The 17,184-nt window shown below is 42.3% G+C and overlaps 1 protein-coding gene and 1 long non-coding RNA gene across 5 annotated transcripts; both read right to left on the bottom strand.

Moving 5' to 3' along the window:
- Positions 1–77: 77 nt before the first annotated feature.
- LOC120697033 (F-box/kelch-repeat protein At3g61590-like) lies at positions 78–3,894 on the bottom strand. Of its 4 annotated transcripts, XR_005684344.1 has the most exons (5): positions 3,719–3,894; positions 3,464–3,589; positions 1,060–2,607; positions 797–967; positions 95–609 (listed from the first exon to the last, which is right to left on the bottom strand). XR_005684344.1 is itself a non-coding variant. In XM_039980142.1 (3 exons), exon 3 carries the CDS (start codon positions 2,575–2,577, stop codon positions 1,357–1,359), a length of 1,221 nt encoding a protein of 406 aa, XP_039836076.1. In that variant the 5' UTR covers positions 2,578–2,607; positions 3,464–3,589; positions 3,719–3,894; the 3' UTR covers positions 341–1,356. The 4 variants fall into 4 exon arrangements, 1 of the variants encoding a protein (XP_039836076.1); XR_005684345.1 differs by lacking the exon at positions 797–967 and having other exon boundaries at positions 78–609; positions 1,203–2,607; XR_005684343.1 differs by lacking the exon at positions 797–967 and having other exon boundaries at positions 3,719–3,892.
- Positions 3,895–12,821: 8,927 nt separating this feature from the next.
- On the bottom strand, positions 12,822–17,184 carry LOC120697031. The gene is made up of 2 exons (XR_005684342.1): positions 17,083–17,184; positions 12,822–13,100 (listed from the first exon to the last, which is right to left on the bottom strand). It is a non-coding gene; the product is annotated as an uncharacterized LOC120697031 (long non-coding RNA).

The following is a 17,184-nucleotide window of genomic DNA, read 5'->3' as shown; positions in this document are numbered from 1 at the left end:
TTTTTTTTTGTTCCCTGTCAGGGCTTTCTTCAATTCTATCAGAGGAAAGTTTCAGACTCAACCAAAAAACAAAGCAGTTTTAAACAGAGAGACAAGTTTGATAGTGTGCATTAGTTAGTACACCATAGTAGCAAAATCCCTCACCAAGGGGAAACTACCGAACCAATCTATCCCCCTCTATAGCACATCAAAACATCACCATTCACCAGATCTTGCACTCCTGGTAAATTGTAACCTTCTGCTGTCACTCTCCAGTCTCCAGAGCTCACACCTACACCTACTAGCCCATTCACATGCAACCAAAAAATAGTTTATCTGAAACCAGAGTGGCACACAAATCAAACAAAACAATTTGCATCCTTCCTTGCAGAGAGCACAGGTGGCCTTTCAACAGGCTTTAAGCAGCAAACGTTTCATTTGGGGAGCACTGAGCAGTGGCAACAGGCATGAAGATATGTAAATGCTGCTTTCTAGGAAGGTACTACCACATGCTTTCAGTACAGATTGTCAGACGGTTCACACGGGTGTACTGCTCAATTGATGTACTCCTATAATATAGCATTTCAGCAAGAAGATAAGAGAGCACTAGGCATCCCACTTCAGCATTGGCTGCAAAGGATTTGGAAAGGAAACTGAATCAGGCTTAGAAGTGAAGTACTAAAACACAACAGTGTGACAATTTAATAGATAAGCAGCCAGATATGCGCACTGTCTTTGCATTTGCATTGCTTTATTAAATTGCTGGAGGTTAGTAATATACAAGAAGCTAAAACACTTTGGTGGGTCAGTGACATACTCAGTGTCAGGCAGATCGATTCTATATATTTGTAAACAAAACAAAGGTATGGGACCACTAACAAAGCAACAGGCTCTGCTGTCCATAAATGGCTCCAAGGAAGCCATAAAAAGTACTCTGTATCATGTACTGCTTCATGCTCAGATGTGTTATGTATTGTATGTTCAATTGCTGCTAAAATAAAACAAAACATAATTCAGCAGCTGCAGAGACTTAAGGATAGTAAAACAGGAATGATTCAATTTTCTGAGACAAGGACGCACAAATTTTGCAGGGAACAAAAGAAGAATAATCCCGAAACAACAATTCATGTGTAATTCGTTGACATCATCTCTCCCTCCACTATTGAACCAAGTTAACAAAAATATCGGCAAAGTTAATTGACCACTTCAATTAGAAGATATACCCAATACACCAGCAATGAATAGAACAGATCTATAGAATTGAACATTTTGTGTCAAGTGTCTTCCAACGGCAGCATCTCATCCTGACTTTGGTCACTCCAAAACCAGGCAAAATATAATGCAAGGATTCTGTGGAGGTGGAACAAATTAGGAACACTAGGAAGCAATGTCCAGCCTTGGCTCGAAAGAGAAACCAGTGAACAGTTGCAGCGGAAACCTCTTTGACACAGGGCTCTTCACTGACCACTTCCACAGTTTCTGGTTTATTTCAAAGGTGAGAAGAGCCGGCGATCCATAGCTCTGGATGTAGATAAGATCATCTGCCCCACAGCTTGCAAAAACATCATCGAACTCACCAAATCCTTGGAAAAACTTGTGAGGCATTCGAGCAACCTCACGCCACTCTTTGTTATGAAGTTCCCAAATGCCAATTCCCTTGATGATCCCAGGCCTGTCTTGCTTGCCAATGCCACCAACTAATACAAGCTTCTCACTTAGGTTCATCAACCGGCCACATGTAAGGGCGCATGGCACTGGAATAGCCATGCTCATTAAAGAAGTGTGGTTAGGTCTTGCAGCAAGATCATACATGACAAGACAGTGGCGATGCTCATTATTGTTCACTAGAACTCCTGTGGAGTACACCAAGTAATAGAGTATTCCGCCACAGATGACACACTCATCACCTCCTCTCCATCCGAACAGCACTCCAGTAAAAGGAGTCACCCAACTACCAGTGACCGACTCATACAAATGGATGGTAGACTCCCACTGATAGTACTCTGATGGAACCTGGTTGCTCCTTGCAACAGCCACCGTGTACTGATGAGAACTCCTGTCCACAGAAAAGGCAAGAGCACTGTAATCAGCTGTTTTGCCTCCAGGAGCATCAAGAAGCCGCTTCCAGTCCTTAGTGATGGGGTTGCACACCATAATGCGGCGCCTGTTCTCGCTATCCATCAGGCACACCAACCCAGCCGATGAGGATGTAGACCAGTTGCTCTTTTCAATGCAAGGGAAATCAAATCCATACCACTTGCGGAGGCTCGGGTCATAGGCAAAACCTGAAACTGCATCCTCACTACAAGCAAACATGAAGTACCATGGCTTCTGGGGCACCATTTTACTCCATGTCTGCCTCTGGGCATGCACAATCTCGTGCCACCTCTTGCAGACAGACCCAGATCTTATGATACTTGCAACAGGCAAGAAGGAAAGAACCTTCTCTAAGAGATCATCAGGGAGGGCAGCGTCCAATGACACTGCTACATCCCCATTCCAATCATCGTTGCTGTCTTCAGAGATCGGTCCATATTCCATGACCTGTGAACCGATGTAAGGATACAGCTCCCACTCTTCTGACCCCATTGCCAGCATCCAGCGAAAAACAGTAGCTAAAACAATACCCTGCAAGAGATAATATTGCGCAAAAATAAGGGATAATTCTACATAAATTTGGGAACCTCTAATGTAGAGCTAAACCAGTATTTTAATGCCAAAACCATTTTATTGTGAGATTATAGAGTATATGTAAATAGAGGGGAAATTAAGGTCACATATTCAAGTTTGACTCTAGTAGTCCATATTGCCATATGCAAATAAGATCAAAACCACTTGGTGGCTGTCTACATCTCAGAAGAGAACACTTCACAGCTCATCACAATTGACAAGAACCAAACACCAAAAATATCGCCATTTCTTTAACAGACTAAGCTCGCATAGTTGGAAGGGACAATAATCAAACCTGACGAATCTAGCCTTCCAACGATAGAAAAGACAGTAGTAAGATTAAAAAAAACTGGGAGCTCTTCTCAATCATTTTTTTCCTTTAAAAGAAACTTTTCTTAATCCTTATGTTTGTTTTTTCTAATGAGAATTATACAGATAGATGTGACAAAAACAGCTGTTAATAGGACGGATCTTTTTTTTTGGGGTTGGGGGGTAGCAGGAACATGGACAGTAACGTCTCCATCACAAATGGAACCTCTCTGTTTTTCTTTTAAAAATGAGAAAACATGGATTATTTGGCACCACATTCAATTTGCCGCGGAAAGGACCACATCACGATCATTGAAGGCACAGACAAATAAAGCAACCAGCACAGGCAAGGTAGCCAAGAACAGCACTATCTACCAACCAATCCTTGAGGTCCGCACAAAATCAAACACTAATCCGCATATTAATGCGTACAAACGAAAACTCCCCCCCCAAATAATCGAGTCCGGGTGTAAATGAACATAGATGGGGAAGATGACGCGGTTACCTCTCCTCAAGAACAGAAATCAAAGAAAAGATCCTCCCTTTCCGAATCCGCCGCCGCCGCCGGGTCCTGCTGAGCGGGGGCAGACCCAGCATAGGACATGGGTGTGCACATGTACACCCGATAATTCTTGCAAAGGAAATCGAAGTTAGCAGGAAAGATATTGCAACTGGATTCAGATCCGAATACAAATAGTTTTGTTAGGGTTCGGGGTGCTCCGTCTGGCCCAGCAGAAGGAAAGAGAAGGGGCGGGCATACCTGGAGGATGCGCTCGACGCCGGCAACGAAGACAGGACAAATGGCGCTGCCCCTCGCCCAGTCGTCGCCGCCAGGGAAGGAAGAGCAAGGGAGGAGTCCGAGAGAAGGGAAAAGGTTTAAGAAGCGCAGGAAGGAGATGAACCTGAGGCCCTGAGCGGGAGGGCTGGCAATGAGGCGAGGGCTGTGTTTGGTTTGGCGTGGAAACTTTTTGTAATTTGAACACTAATTAGAAATATTAAATTAAGTCTAATTACAAAAACATCTCCACAACTATGGATACTGTAGTAATATTGTACCTAATGAGACCTTTGACACATGATTTGACGATGATTAGAGCATAATCACTGTAGCATTACTGTATCTAATTATGTATTAATTAGTCTCATTAGATTTGACTTGCAAAATTGCATCCATCTCTAAAAAAGTTTTGCAAATATACTACATTTAATACTCCGTGTATATAATTTTTTTTTACAAAATTTTTACTGTTACAACCCAACACGGCGAGAGCTCGAGTGAGGAGCTTGCCACCTAAAGCTGCCGTGCCGGAGGGGCGATAAGTGCCCGAGATATCAGAGCCGGAGCCTGAATGTCCTTAACTTTTATTGGAGAACCAGGACGGAGCGACTTCGTAGCAGCATTGATGACACATGACGCACATATAAGACCTTCTTATTATACCACATTTTGTCAAATAACTTTTCACCAGCTAGTTAACAAATTTATCGCTAAGGTAGGGTCATTACGAAGAGAGAGAAAAAAGAGAGTTTTATGTGATGTGAGAAGAGTTTTATCTCTATAATACTTATCTAATTCAGTTACCATATTCAGGTTTTGTTTGGCAGAGCTCCGGCTCCAAAACTAGCTCCGGGCGGAGCCTTGCTGAACGGTGCATTTTGCACCAGCTCCAGGTCTGGAGCCTCCCATGGAACCCCTCGCGGCTTCCACACGCAAGGAGGAGCCGGGAAAGGTGGCTCCAAGCGGCTCCACGAGCACGCCCTGTCCTTTATCCTCCATTTACCCCTGTCTCCAACTTTCCATCCGCAAGCAGGCCGCAGCGTCGTTGATGGCGGTAGAGAGGCGATGCTTGGGGCTGAGGCAGTCGGGGACGGTGCCAGGCGCGGCGGGGGCGGAGGGAGCGAGTCGCGGCGGTGGGCGGAGGGACCAAGGTGCTGCAACAGGTGGAGGGGGCGAGGCGCGGTGTGCGCGGAGGTGGGCGGGAGCCGGGCGGCGCGGCCGGGCGGCGGCGCAACCGGCGGCACACGGCAATGGGCGGGAGGAGGAGGGCTGGGACCGAGCGGCGGTGCAACCGGCGGCGCGCGGCGATGGGCAAGAGGAGGACGACACGAGATGGACGGAGGGGAAGAGAAGGGATAAGGAGAAAAGAGAAGAAAGAAAAAAAGAGAAATAAAGAAGAGGGGTACTATGGACATTTAACTTTTTTGATGTATTTTAAAGAATCTGGTGTAGCTGTTTTGCGAAATATTTTACAAAACGGCTTCAGCTCCACCAGAGAAACCGCTCCATCAAAGGAGCCAGAGCCGGAGCTGTTTTGGAAGAGCCGGAGCTGTTTTTGGAAGAGCCGGAGCCCTGCTAAACAAGCCCTTACAATCTTAAAAATAGTGCAATGAAACGATGCACTAGGATTGGCCTAAAAGACGGATTTAAACAAAAAGCATTTCTGGATATTTAGCTTTACTCCCTCTAATTTCTTTTCATAGTCCTATTTTTTAAAACTGAATTATTCTCTTTTGATAGTCGCATTTGAGTTGACATCTTAGGAATAGTACAGATGGCAGTTTGATTCCGTCCAGAGTATCTTTTCTTGAAAAAAAAATTAGTATACGTATATAATAACACCAGGGAGTCGTGATTAATGAGATGATATGTAAGATTCTTCTTCTTAATTATTATTTAAAGATGAAATAAAATTATCAAAAGAGAATAAAGGGTGATTATTTTGTACCTATTTTAGCTCGTACAACAAAGTAGCTTGCTAGCTAATGCAAGGCTCTAGCCTCTAGCCATATTATTTTAATTTTCCATGACTGAAAAATTAATTAATAGAGGTAGCAGGGTGCCTGCATATGGGACGTAAACCAAAATACTCGAGCTTCATCAAATACCTCAATCTCGAATCATTGGAGCTCGCGAGCTCAAGCTTGGCTTGATTCCAAGTATAACTTATCTAGAAATTGAGTTTTTAGCAAGTCAAATATAAATAGCTCTACTTAGAGATAGGTGTGAACCGTAAATGCTCAGCAGGTTTAATGAACTAGTTGTGACACGTTTTATATTTTTACCTCTCTTTCTCTTTTATTTTATACTCCTATATTTTATTTTTAATATAATGGATGAAACAATAAAATTAGTTGATCATCTTTTGATAATACTCTATTTATAGCCACTTAAAACATGTTATACCAATTAAATTGGGCTCTGCTCTAATTATTATCGTACTAGACAAGTCTTTTTCAGTATTGGCTATTGATCCAAATCTTACGCAGGTAACACAACATGCATGGAACTTTAGTGAATGAAACAAGAAGATAGCATTCCATATAAATACTAATTAGCAAAATTCCGACGAGAAAAACGTCACATATGTACAAAATATATATGTAACAAACAAGTTAGGGTATCTTCTCCCGCTCGACTTTAAATGGTGGCTTAATAAATGTGACTAAGAAAAATAATGATACAATCATCTGATTTGATAATATTTTGACTGACGATATCAAAAATATTGAAAAAGTTGACGTCTTATGATACACCATTTGGAATATCTTGTTGGCGTTGATTTTTTTAGCCTAGTGCTTTGCAATAAAATAAATGTGTTTTTAAAATAGAGTATAGAAAGTTATATTATATTAACTTTATCATACAATTTTATTAAGTACTGGCTACTAACATTTCAAATAATATATCTACTTATTTCTAAATAGCAGTCTGTTTTCATCTTCATTATTTATTTTGGTTATTAAATTTTTTATCATATACAGAATTCCCTAGACGCATTTTGTTTTTATAGGTAGAAAAATCCTGTATCATTGATACATCAATACCACATAAGAGACTGCAAAAGTTTTCAGAGGCACGTAATCGTGGCTCATACTTTTGTGTATTAGACACCTTTAGCAGCCAGCGTTGATATACTGACTATGGTGGATCGGAGAGGTTAGCTTACAACAGGGCTTTCCTATGCATGGATTTGATGTTCCATCGAAGTAGGGCCACATGAGAAAGTTGGATGATGCCTATTTTATGATTGGTGGGTCACCTTTACCTAATTAACCCTGCTCCATCCGCATCACCCACACAAGTCACAACAAAATTGTTTATCTCACGACCCATCCCCCTCATTGCAATTGTTTTGTTGCGGCATGCATATGGGCCTCCTCCTCCTCCGTCCCTATCCTCCTCCTATGCATTTGCACGCTTGCTTCTAGGCTCCTTTTTAGGTCACCAAAGGTGTGAGCTCACTTGTGCCGCTGCGGCTGTGGGCCTCAACTTAATTTGTTGCTTTGCTTGTGATGCTGTGTGCAGTAAACAAATATATGGAGTTGCTAGTGCCGAGGGTGCCATCAATTGTGTGTACAACAACCTGATTGCAATAGCATGTTGTAGAACACAGGAGCGAATACTATAAGGTTCAATAAATAAAGTTTCCAAATTTTCTTATGATCAGAAAATAATTTGAAAAATCAAGGAAAAACATTGTTCCCAAAAAACCATCATGTTTGTCCTCCCAAATATGAAGCTAGATCTTTGTAAAAAGGAAAAAGATGTTATATGTAGCATGCAAATGTTTGGGAATTCAACAATTCATCCACTATCATATGTGGTTGCTGGCAATTCCTATGTCTAAAGAGATTTGCATCGCACAACCATCCAGTTTTCTATTTTGTGCCTTGTTTAAGTTGTAAGAACAGAGAGAAGCTTGTTGCTAGATGCTAACTATGGTAACTACACTATCACAGTTGTTCTTACATAAAAATCATGATGTTTTCAAGTCCACCAATGGAAGAATCTTGTACTGTCACAATAGCTTGCTATCCAATTGGCATGACAGACCTACCATGAGCATTGTGACTGATAGGGACAACACTTCATACATATATCCACTCTTGTCCATGTCTTGACATATCCAGTCTTTTATTTTACCCATTACATTTACTTATGACATCTACCAATACATACACCTAGGATTTAAGACATCAAAATAAATCTTCCACAAAAATTGGTGGAGCCTTGTTACAGTGGTTGGAAGGTACTAGATAACACCTTCAATATTATTTTTGTTGATTATTGCTCGCCGCTGATCTAATATGTGAATAAAAATATTTAATTTTTGAAGGTACTAATAGCACTTGATGGTACATTTTCCTCCTATGTTTTCTAATCATTGATATGATATATATTTAATTAAAGGAGTTGAAAATAATGAAGGGTATTTCAGTCATTTCTATTGTCCCTTTATAGATCCACCTGGCCTTTACCCTTTCGGTGGAGTGCGGCACACCCAGACCCGATGGGGGCGTCGGCGGCATCATGGGTGGTTAGTCGAGATGGGCAGATCCACACCCAACGCAGCGGATCCCCCTCCCCTCCCGCGACCACAACCGGTGGTGGGATGGCCAGTGGCTAGCAAGCCAATGGACTTCCCAGAGGAGCGCACGCCGAGGGAAAGGGGGAGAGGGGTGGCGGGGAAGATGACCTTTATAAGATCACAACACACTCGGAAAGTCTTGTAGGAGTGCATGTCAGCCAGACAAGTGGTCAGCAGGAGCTCGTCTGCTCGAGAACAAGCCTGGGAACCAAATCGTTTCCCCGAATAAGAGAAAATAGCGAAAGTGAATATACCAATCCACCCTTTCATTGAAATAAAACAATTAATTAAATAAGTACCCGTGTCACCTATTTGGTACTGATCCCACCGATTTGGTACTTCCGAGTAACTTTTCCCTAATGTCGGTACCTCTGGACTAGGGTACCCCCTCTTGCCGTGTCAAGACTCGTAGTTATCCGTAACTACGCCCAAAGGAGCTGAGCAACCGGACCCCTGGGGTCCGACTCCATCTCACCGGACCAACGGTCTCGGACCCACACCCCGCTCGGGGTCGGGTCCGGTGTCACCACGTGTCACGGAGAAGGGAGCACTCAAACAAAACAGCCGGGGGCCCCGGACCTCCCACGGGGTCCCGGACCCCCATATACTATCCGGACCCCTCGGCAGGGAGGGAACAGACACCCCGCCTGGGGGGTCCGGAGCCGCCACGTATCTGCAGACGCAGATACGCGCGCGGCTCCCAAGCTTCCTCGGGAAGACTTGGCCACCTACCGCATTCAATGCGGGAGGCGTTAAGAGCGCTCTGCCACAGCAGAGCCCGAGGAGACTTTCGCCAGGCTATACTGTTGACCGCGCGTTACCAAGGTACACTGTACAGCCGCTGGCGCCACTCACGCCACGCACGTCAGTCTGCTATACCAGTTAGACACGACAACTCGGCGACGGAGTATCATAACGCCTACACGGTAGACCCAACAGTCTACGCCGCAACCTACACTGCCTCAACGAGCGCATCGCCGATGAGACAGGAGAAGACCCCCCTCGGCCAGAGAGTCTACAGGACGATAAAGTGTATCCGGCAAGAGATTCTCCATCACTGTAGCACCACTACTGTCTAGTAAAATATACATCCTTGTTGGTCCCACCTGTCGGGGTCCGACGCCTGTGTACGCGTCCTCCTTGCTCTATAAAAGGGAGACGCCCGTTATAGGAAGGCTCAAGTCCAAGGAGAGACTGGGGGGGGGGGGGCAGAGGATAGGCTCATTCATTCCTAGTGCAATACACCACACAGTGGATGTAGGGTATTACGCTCCGGCGGCCCGAACCACTCTAAATCCGTGTGTTCTTGCGTTCTTGCCCGGAAGCTAGATCGGCCTGATAGCTTAGCACTTCCCCGAGTACTCCCCCTCAGGGAAAAGGCGGGTGCGTTCCGCCACCCGACTGTGGGTACCCCAAAAGCCCACGACACCTAATATTTCCTATGTTTCAACCGTTCGTTGTCGCTGAATGGACGGCTCCTATTTTTTTCAACTACCATGCATAAAATTTCTCTTGAAGGTAATGCATTTTCATAATCTGAACAGAATAAAAAAAATCTATTAATGTTGGTACCAGTCTCAACTATTTTGGTACCGGTCCCACATATCTGGCACATTTTTCTAGATACCTCTCGGTATCTCTTATATCTCAACTATTGGTTTTACGGCGATGAATGGTCCTTATTTATTCCAATCATATTAAAAATTCTCAAGTTTGGGACATTGAACCAACCGCTTTGTAGTTGTACTGACAAAAAATTATAATACTTATCCACCCATCTAAGGTCCCGTTTAGTTCCCAAAAAATTTTCTACAGTACCCGTCACATCGAATGTTTGTACATATGCATGGAGTATTAAATGTAGTTAAAAAAATAACTAATTACATAGTCTAACTGATTAGCATGAGATGAATCTTTTAAGCCTAATTAATCCATAATTAAATATTAATTATTAAATAACAACGAAAGTGCTACAGTGTCAAAACCCAGGAAGCTTGCCTAGCCTTGTTTTCACACTAAGGTGCAGTGGACACAAACAAAGGGACAAACAAGGTGCCTTCCTTGGCATCTTGCACGGCAGACCAAAGCTTTGCGTCCATCACGCACAGCATACACTCCAAACACCCAGCCTGATGCGCACAATCTCTCTGTCCCGTGTGCAAGCACATCACATTCCCGCTTATCAGCCTTGCTAGCTGCTGCTGCTGCGTCCACTGCACTGGCTAGAATAGTAGCCATTTCCCTTCTCATGTCACTGCTCCAAAATGACCAAAGAGATTGCTTGTAGATGCGGCAATGCCTAGTCTGTCCTGTGTTGTCTTTCAGTCGATCTTTCCTCCTTTCTGGAACAATGGTTTGACTGTTTGAACAGGAGCATGCTACTTTTCAAATTGTTGAATCACCAAAGCACTCGCTCCAAATTAAGGTGCAGTTTTACGATGCCATCTTCTCAGAAATTTCAAGTTGCGTTTTTGAAGGAAGATGTGAACATGCTTCCCTACCAATTTTGATCTTAATGGAATGAAGAGCCACCTGACAGCTACATTCTTGTGGTGGCAAAGCAGTAGGATCTCAACCATGCTAAAAAAAAAATATTGAAAGGCATGCTACCTAGTGCACTAATGAGAATGGCCACTATATATATATTAGTGTCCACTACTATGTATGTATGTGCCATGTGCTGGTAAGCATGCCTCAGTGCCTTTTCATGCTGCATGAGAAAAGCTAAGATCTTGCTTTCCAACTCTGAGCTGGCATGAGTCGGATGCAGACCAGACCTGTTAGTGCTAGTGCAATTCACCATCACATAAGAGTATGATAGCTGCAAAGTTCGTCGACAGAGCGTTTTGAGTCATCCACCAAAAATAGCATCAAAGCCAAGCTCAAGAATGCTTGGAAGCGGGCGCATTTCTCAGGTTGTCACTCCTCCACTTGCTCAAAAAGAAAAATGGTTTGCTTGATGCCAATTTTTTTACTTGTTAACACCGTGTTCCAATAAAATTTGGTGGCATTTTCATGCTTTGAATTTGGACCCCATACTGTCGAATTCCTCATTGAAATACATTTTCAGAGGAAAAGGAGTACAATGTATTCACATGGGAAAATAAGAATAAAGAACCCCGCAAGAAAAAAAAGAACGAAGAAGCACATCCATGGAAAATTAGAAGGGTCGATTTAGCTCCTTTTGGGTGTCCGGTGTTGATGGGCACACCCAACAAAAATCAAGTTTATATTAGGTTTATAGGTATTTTTGGGGAAAAAGTTAGAATGAATTATGGGTGGTGTACAAGAATTGAACTTGTGTTTTGTTGGCAGTGGAAAGTGCATCCATGGATATCTTTCCAGATCCAACACTGCTATTAGTGATAGCCCCACTAAATCAAATCGAGCTACAAATGAAACTAAAATTCTAAACTCTCACTGTTAATTAACATCGAAGCCTCGTCACCTTTTAAGAGAAATGTTGTTTCGATTTTCATATTGAAAGCAAAATCCATGATTCCATGTTCCTCCTTTCCAGTTGAAGATATGAATTCAAAGTTGGATTAATTAGTTCAGTTGAAAGTTAGTCTCCTCAGGTTGAAGTTTCCCTAATATGGGCTACAGTGCACCTCCCATGTACTCTCTTTTTGTAAATTACATACAAGTTGAGAGAAACTTTTCTAATTGCAATCCAAAGAGAGATCAGTTCACTCGCCTGTGGCATTCCAAAGCTTTTGCGATGGCTCAACCATCACATCACCTGGAAGAGCTGCAGATTTATAGGAAAATATAGATCCTTGGCATGGGCCTCCGATGGAACATGTATGGAGAATCTTGTCAGATATCGGGCATCAAGAACACTTTACAATTGGTTCCATCAGGAAAGTCTCGCATGGCATGACAAATGGATATCAGCATCATTGCATCAACTCGGTCCCTGTCTTTATGTCCTTGTTTGGAGTGACATCGATCTTAGCCATCTATCAAGGACTGTTTTCCGCATGGGCGATGCTAAGACCAGATGATCAAAATTCAGGGTTTAAAGAGCTGGATTCATTTATTTCTCTGCGAAAACAATGTAGAGACATAGATACTCATGTATGCATACTCATCACTATAAACGCACACAGATACACCTCCCTATGCTTACAAGAACCATCGTCGACACACTGCTACCCCCTGAGAACAGTGGAATATCACAGAATGGGTATGGCAGGTACACCACGCTTTCGGAGTCCCGAACGATGGACCACAGGGTTCGGTCAGTTGGGTATTTTACATTTGCAACGATAGCACGAGGGGATGGCATGAATTGCTGACAACGTGCTGATGAGTGTGTTGCAACGACAGGATATCTTATCATGCTGACCATTCTCTCACCCTTTTTTTTATAATAAGTCTCCGACCTCTCTGTCTTCTACAATGGATCCACTGCATGTCATGAACCAATAAACGAAATGAGTGCAGAACCCGTGATTGGGTTGGTTTCGTTGGCAAACTAAAGCAGCTTTCTTCTCTTCCCTGGGAGGTAGGTTAACTTTTTTAGATAAAGGAATAGTCATATTCCGGCCTCTATAACGCAAGTTATATGTAACCCTTATTACAAAGTAAACACCATCAGATCTAAAGAAGGAAGGGAAACAATTTTAAAAGCAAAGCCTATTTCTAAACTGTCACCCATGCCTCGCAAAGATCTCCATAGCGGTTGATTCCAAGGCCCGACACGCTGCTGAGATGGTGTCCCGATCCTCCTTGTGAAGTATCGCCCACGTCCTTACCAAGTGTGTGGCCCTGAAAAGAATATGCAAACTTGTTTGCTTTTTAACATTATCAAAAACAATATCATTTCTGCAAAGCCAAAAGGCCCAACATAAAGCGCTAACCCCCATATAAAGCAAGTTTTTATGTCCCCCTTTAATTCCAAATAACCAAGACCCGAACATGTGGGTAATACTTCTAGGTCTATGAATACCGAAAGTTGTGTGAATTATTCTCCAAACTAACCTAGCTAGATGACAATCAAAGAAAAGGTGAGCAATGGCTTCTTCAGCTGAACAATAACAACATTGCTTACTTCCATTCCAATTGCGTTTAGCCAAGTTATCTTTTGTTAGAATAACCCCACGATGCAACAGCCAAATGAACACCTTAACTTTAAGAGGGATTTTTAGTTTCCAAAGTGGTTTATTTATCGGCAGGATTACCTCATCCATGAGAGCAGCATACATGGAGTGGACTGAGAACTATCCACTTTTGTGGAGTAACCAGATGCAAAGATCAGGGTTATTTGTAATCTGCACGTTGGAGGTTATATACACCAGCTCCTTCCAGTCATCCATATTCCGCCCAATCAAATTTCTTCGAAAACATACGTTGAAAGGGACAGAACATACGACCTGTTGTACGGTGTCATGTTTTCGACGAACCAGGTTATAAACATTGGGAAAGCACTCCCTAAAGGAGGTGTGCCCTAACCAGACATCATTCCAGAAACTTACTTGTTCACCATTATGAACCTTGAAAGAAACCCATCGTAAAAAAACATTTTTGACCTTCATTAGCCCTGACCAAAACTGGGAATCTCCAGGTTTTTTCTCCACCTGAGTAATTGTTTTGTTGGCAAGATACTTGTTTCGGAGCATTTGTTGCCAAATGCCCTCCTCGTTAATAAGCTTGAAAAGCCATTTACTGAGAAGACATTTGTTTTGTGTTTCTAAATCCATAATTCCTAGGCCACCTTGCTCCTTAGGCCTACACATTATGCTCCACTTTGTTAGTCTGTATTTTCTTTTGTGTCCATCCCCTTGCCAGAAGAACCTTGATCTAAAGTGATTTAACTTCTTTAGAACTTTTTTTGGAATATCAAAGAAGGAGAGCATATATACTGAAAGATTGCTAAGAACCGAGTTAATTAAAGTGAGCCTGCCTCCGTATGAAAGTAGCTTACTTTTCCACGTGCTTAGCTTACTTTCAAATCTATCCTCAATAACTTTCCAATCTTTGTTACTGATTCGTTTATAGTGCAAGGGGATCCCCAAATATGTGAAGGGGGCCTCTCCAACATTACATCCAAAGATGTTCATGTATTCTTGTTGCACCCCTTTCGCTTCACCGAAGCAAAACAATTCACTTTTATGAAAATTAATCTTGAGTCCGGATAGCTGCTCAAACATGGTCAGCAACAGCTTCATGTTTTTGGCTTCCTCAAAGTTATGCTCCATAAAAATGATTGTATCATCTGCATATTGTAAGATGGATATACCACCGTCCACTAGATGTGGGATAAGGCCTGAGATCTGTCCATCTTGTTTCGCCCTTTCAATCAAAATTGCCAACATATCCGCAACCAAGTTGAAAAGCAAAGGCGACAATGGGTCTCCCTGTCTCAAGCCCTTTTTCGTTTGGAAGTATTTACCGACGTCATCATTGACTTTGATCGCTACACTTCCCTTTGTTACAAAAGCTTCAATCCAAGAACACCATAGCTCTGGAAAGCCTATCATCCGTAGGGTTTGCTGGAGAAAATTCCACTTGACTTTATCATATGCCTTTTCAAAGTCAAGTTTCAAAATAACTCCATTAAGTTTTTTTCGTTGGAGTTCGTGTAGTGTTTCGTGAAGGACCACCACTCCCTCGAGAATGTGTCTTCTTGGCATGAAAACAAATTAAGTTGGGCGAATTATTTTATCCGCCACATTCGTCAATCTATTGACAGCTACCTTTGTGAAAATTTTAAAACTCACATTTAATAAGCAGATCGGCCTATACTGTTGAATTTGTACAGCCTCAACCTTTTTAGGAACCCTCATTATGCTCACACATGTTCCACACGGGCAAGGAAGCAGGAAGGAGTGTTATAATCCCAAAATTAAGGCTAAAAAGAGGAAGGATGCCTTCATGGAAGTCTTGAAACAAAGCCATTAGGTCATCTTTAATTGTTTCCCAAAAAGCTTGGTAGAACTCAGCTGGGAAACCATCCGGACCCGGTGCTTTGTTATGTTCCAATTGAAAAATCGCTGTTCGAACCTCCTCTTGGGTGAACTTGGCAATTAAGCTTTCACTTTCATCATCTGTTACTTGTGGTATATCTTCCCTTCTATTTTCATCAATAGTCAAAAAATTATTCTCCGAGGGACCGAAAAGACCACGGTAGTAATTCGTGATGTATTTTTTAAGTTCTTCAACTCCTTTTATAATTTTATCCCCATCTTCCACTTGGAAAATTCTAGTTTTTCTGTGCTTGCCATTAGCAATCAGTTGAAAGTATTTGGTATTCAAATCACCCTGAAGAATTTTGGTTGTTTTTCCTCTTTGGTACCATTTTATCTCCTCTTCACGTAGAAGTTGGATAAGTCTTGATTTGAGTGTTTGTTTCAGGTCAATCTCCCACTGAAGGAGTGCCTCATTTTCTGCTTTCTTATCCAGCACCTCTAGTTTTGAAATAAGTTCTTTTTTCTCTTTTTTGTAATGGCCGCTTTTATTCTTGGCCCAGCCCCGAAGGAATTGTCTAAGCCGTCTTATCTTATTCTGCCATCTCTCAATAGATGAGACCCCTCTATTCTCTTCTCGCCAAACGTTTTCCACTACCTCATGAAAGTCATCTCGGGTAAACCAACCTAATTCAAATTTGAACATAGGTGGTGTCACCGTTGTGTCTCCAAAAGATAGGAGCAAAGGCGTATGATCGGAAGAGATCTCTCTTGTTAATGCTTGCACTGTGGTACGGGGGAACTGAAGTTCCCATTCAGTGGAAACCAACACTCTGTCCAGTCTCTCAAAAGTAGGATCAATAAGAGAGTTAGCCCAGGTGAACTTGCGACCTGAAAGCTCTAATTCTTTCAAATCTAGACTGTTTATTACCGCGTTGAATAAAGATGCCCATCGGTCGTCATAGTTATTTTTATTCTTTTCACCAGGTCCCCTAATAATGTTGAAATCCCCACCTAACATAAGAGGTAAGGATTCATTTTGACAACATTGAACTAATTCGGTTAAAAAGCATTGCTTATGCTTTGGTTGAGCAGCTCCATAAACCGCTATTAAGTTCCATTGGAAACCATCCGCTTTATTTCTCATGCGAACTTTTATATAATATTCATCTTGTGAGATAAATCCAATGTCAAAAACAGAAGGATTAATACCCAACAGTATGCCACCTGAGTGACCCTTGGGCTCAATCTAACTCCATAGGAATTGTCTTCCGGCACACAAGTTATTTAACTCTGTGTCCGTATAATTTTTATGACGCGTTTCTAGGAGAGCAATGAAATTGAGATTTTGCTCTTTTGTGAGATCTGACAAGAATCTGAATTTAGCTAAGTCACGGAGACCTCTGCTATTCCAAAAGATTCCCTTCATTTTAAACCCTTTGTTTTCTTGATTGTTTTTGTCCCTATCTTTTTTTTCGGGACATGTTTGATTTTACTGGATATAGATTTTTTTCGTGACTTGAGAGGACAAATATCACCTAGGTGACTATTGTTCTCGGTCAAGAAATCCTCCAGTGCTGCACTATTCATTTCTTTTATCATAAGTTGATCAAAGCCACCATTCTCCGTGTCCTCTAAAGCATCTAGATCTTTACTTAGATCTCTTTTAACTTTAGACTGGTTTGCTGGCGAGCTGGCTAGCCTACCATGTTCCAGTTCCCTAATATGTCTAGTCACACATTTAGACTGAGATTCGCTAACTCCCATCAAAACTCCTAAATTTGTGATATTAGAGATAATACAATCATCAGTCAAAGACAGAAAGGAAGCAGATGGACGAGTACCTTTTGGCACATCCAGATTTCGCATAGCCGTCAATCTTTATGCTCTATCTAGAGAATGTTCATCCAGAGAATTAGCTCTTCGCTTGCTGGTGCGTCTTGTTG

This window comes from Panicum virgatum, chromosome 1K (assembly GCF_016808335.1).
Source record: "Panicum virgatum strain AP13 chromosome 1K, P.virgatum_v5, whole genome shotgun sequence".
Classification (NCBI taxonomy): Eukaryota; Viridiplantae; Streptophyta; class Magnoliopsida; order Poales; family Poaceae; genus Panicum; species Panicum virgatum.
Note: the sequence above shows the minus strand (reverse complement) of the source record. Positions and strands in the feature narration are given on the sequence as shown.

Coding starts and splice junctions, on each gene's coding strand:
- LOC120697033 (XM_039980142.1), bottom strand. CDS start 2,577: ATGCTGGCAATGGGGTCAGAAGAGTGGGAGCTGTATCCTTACATCGGT.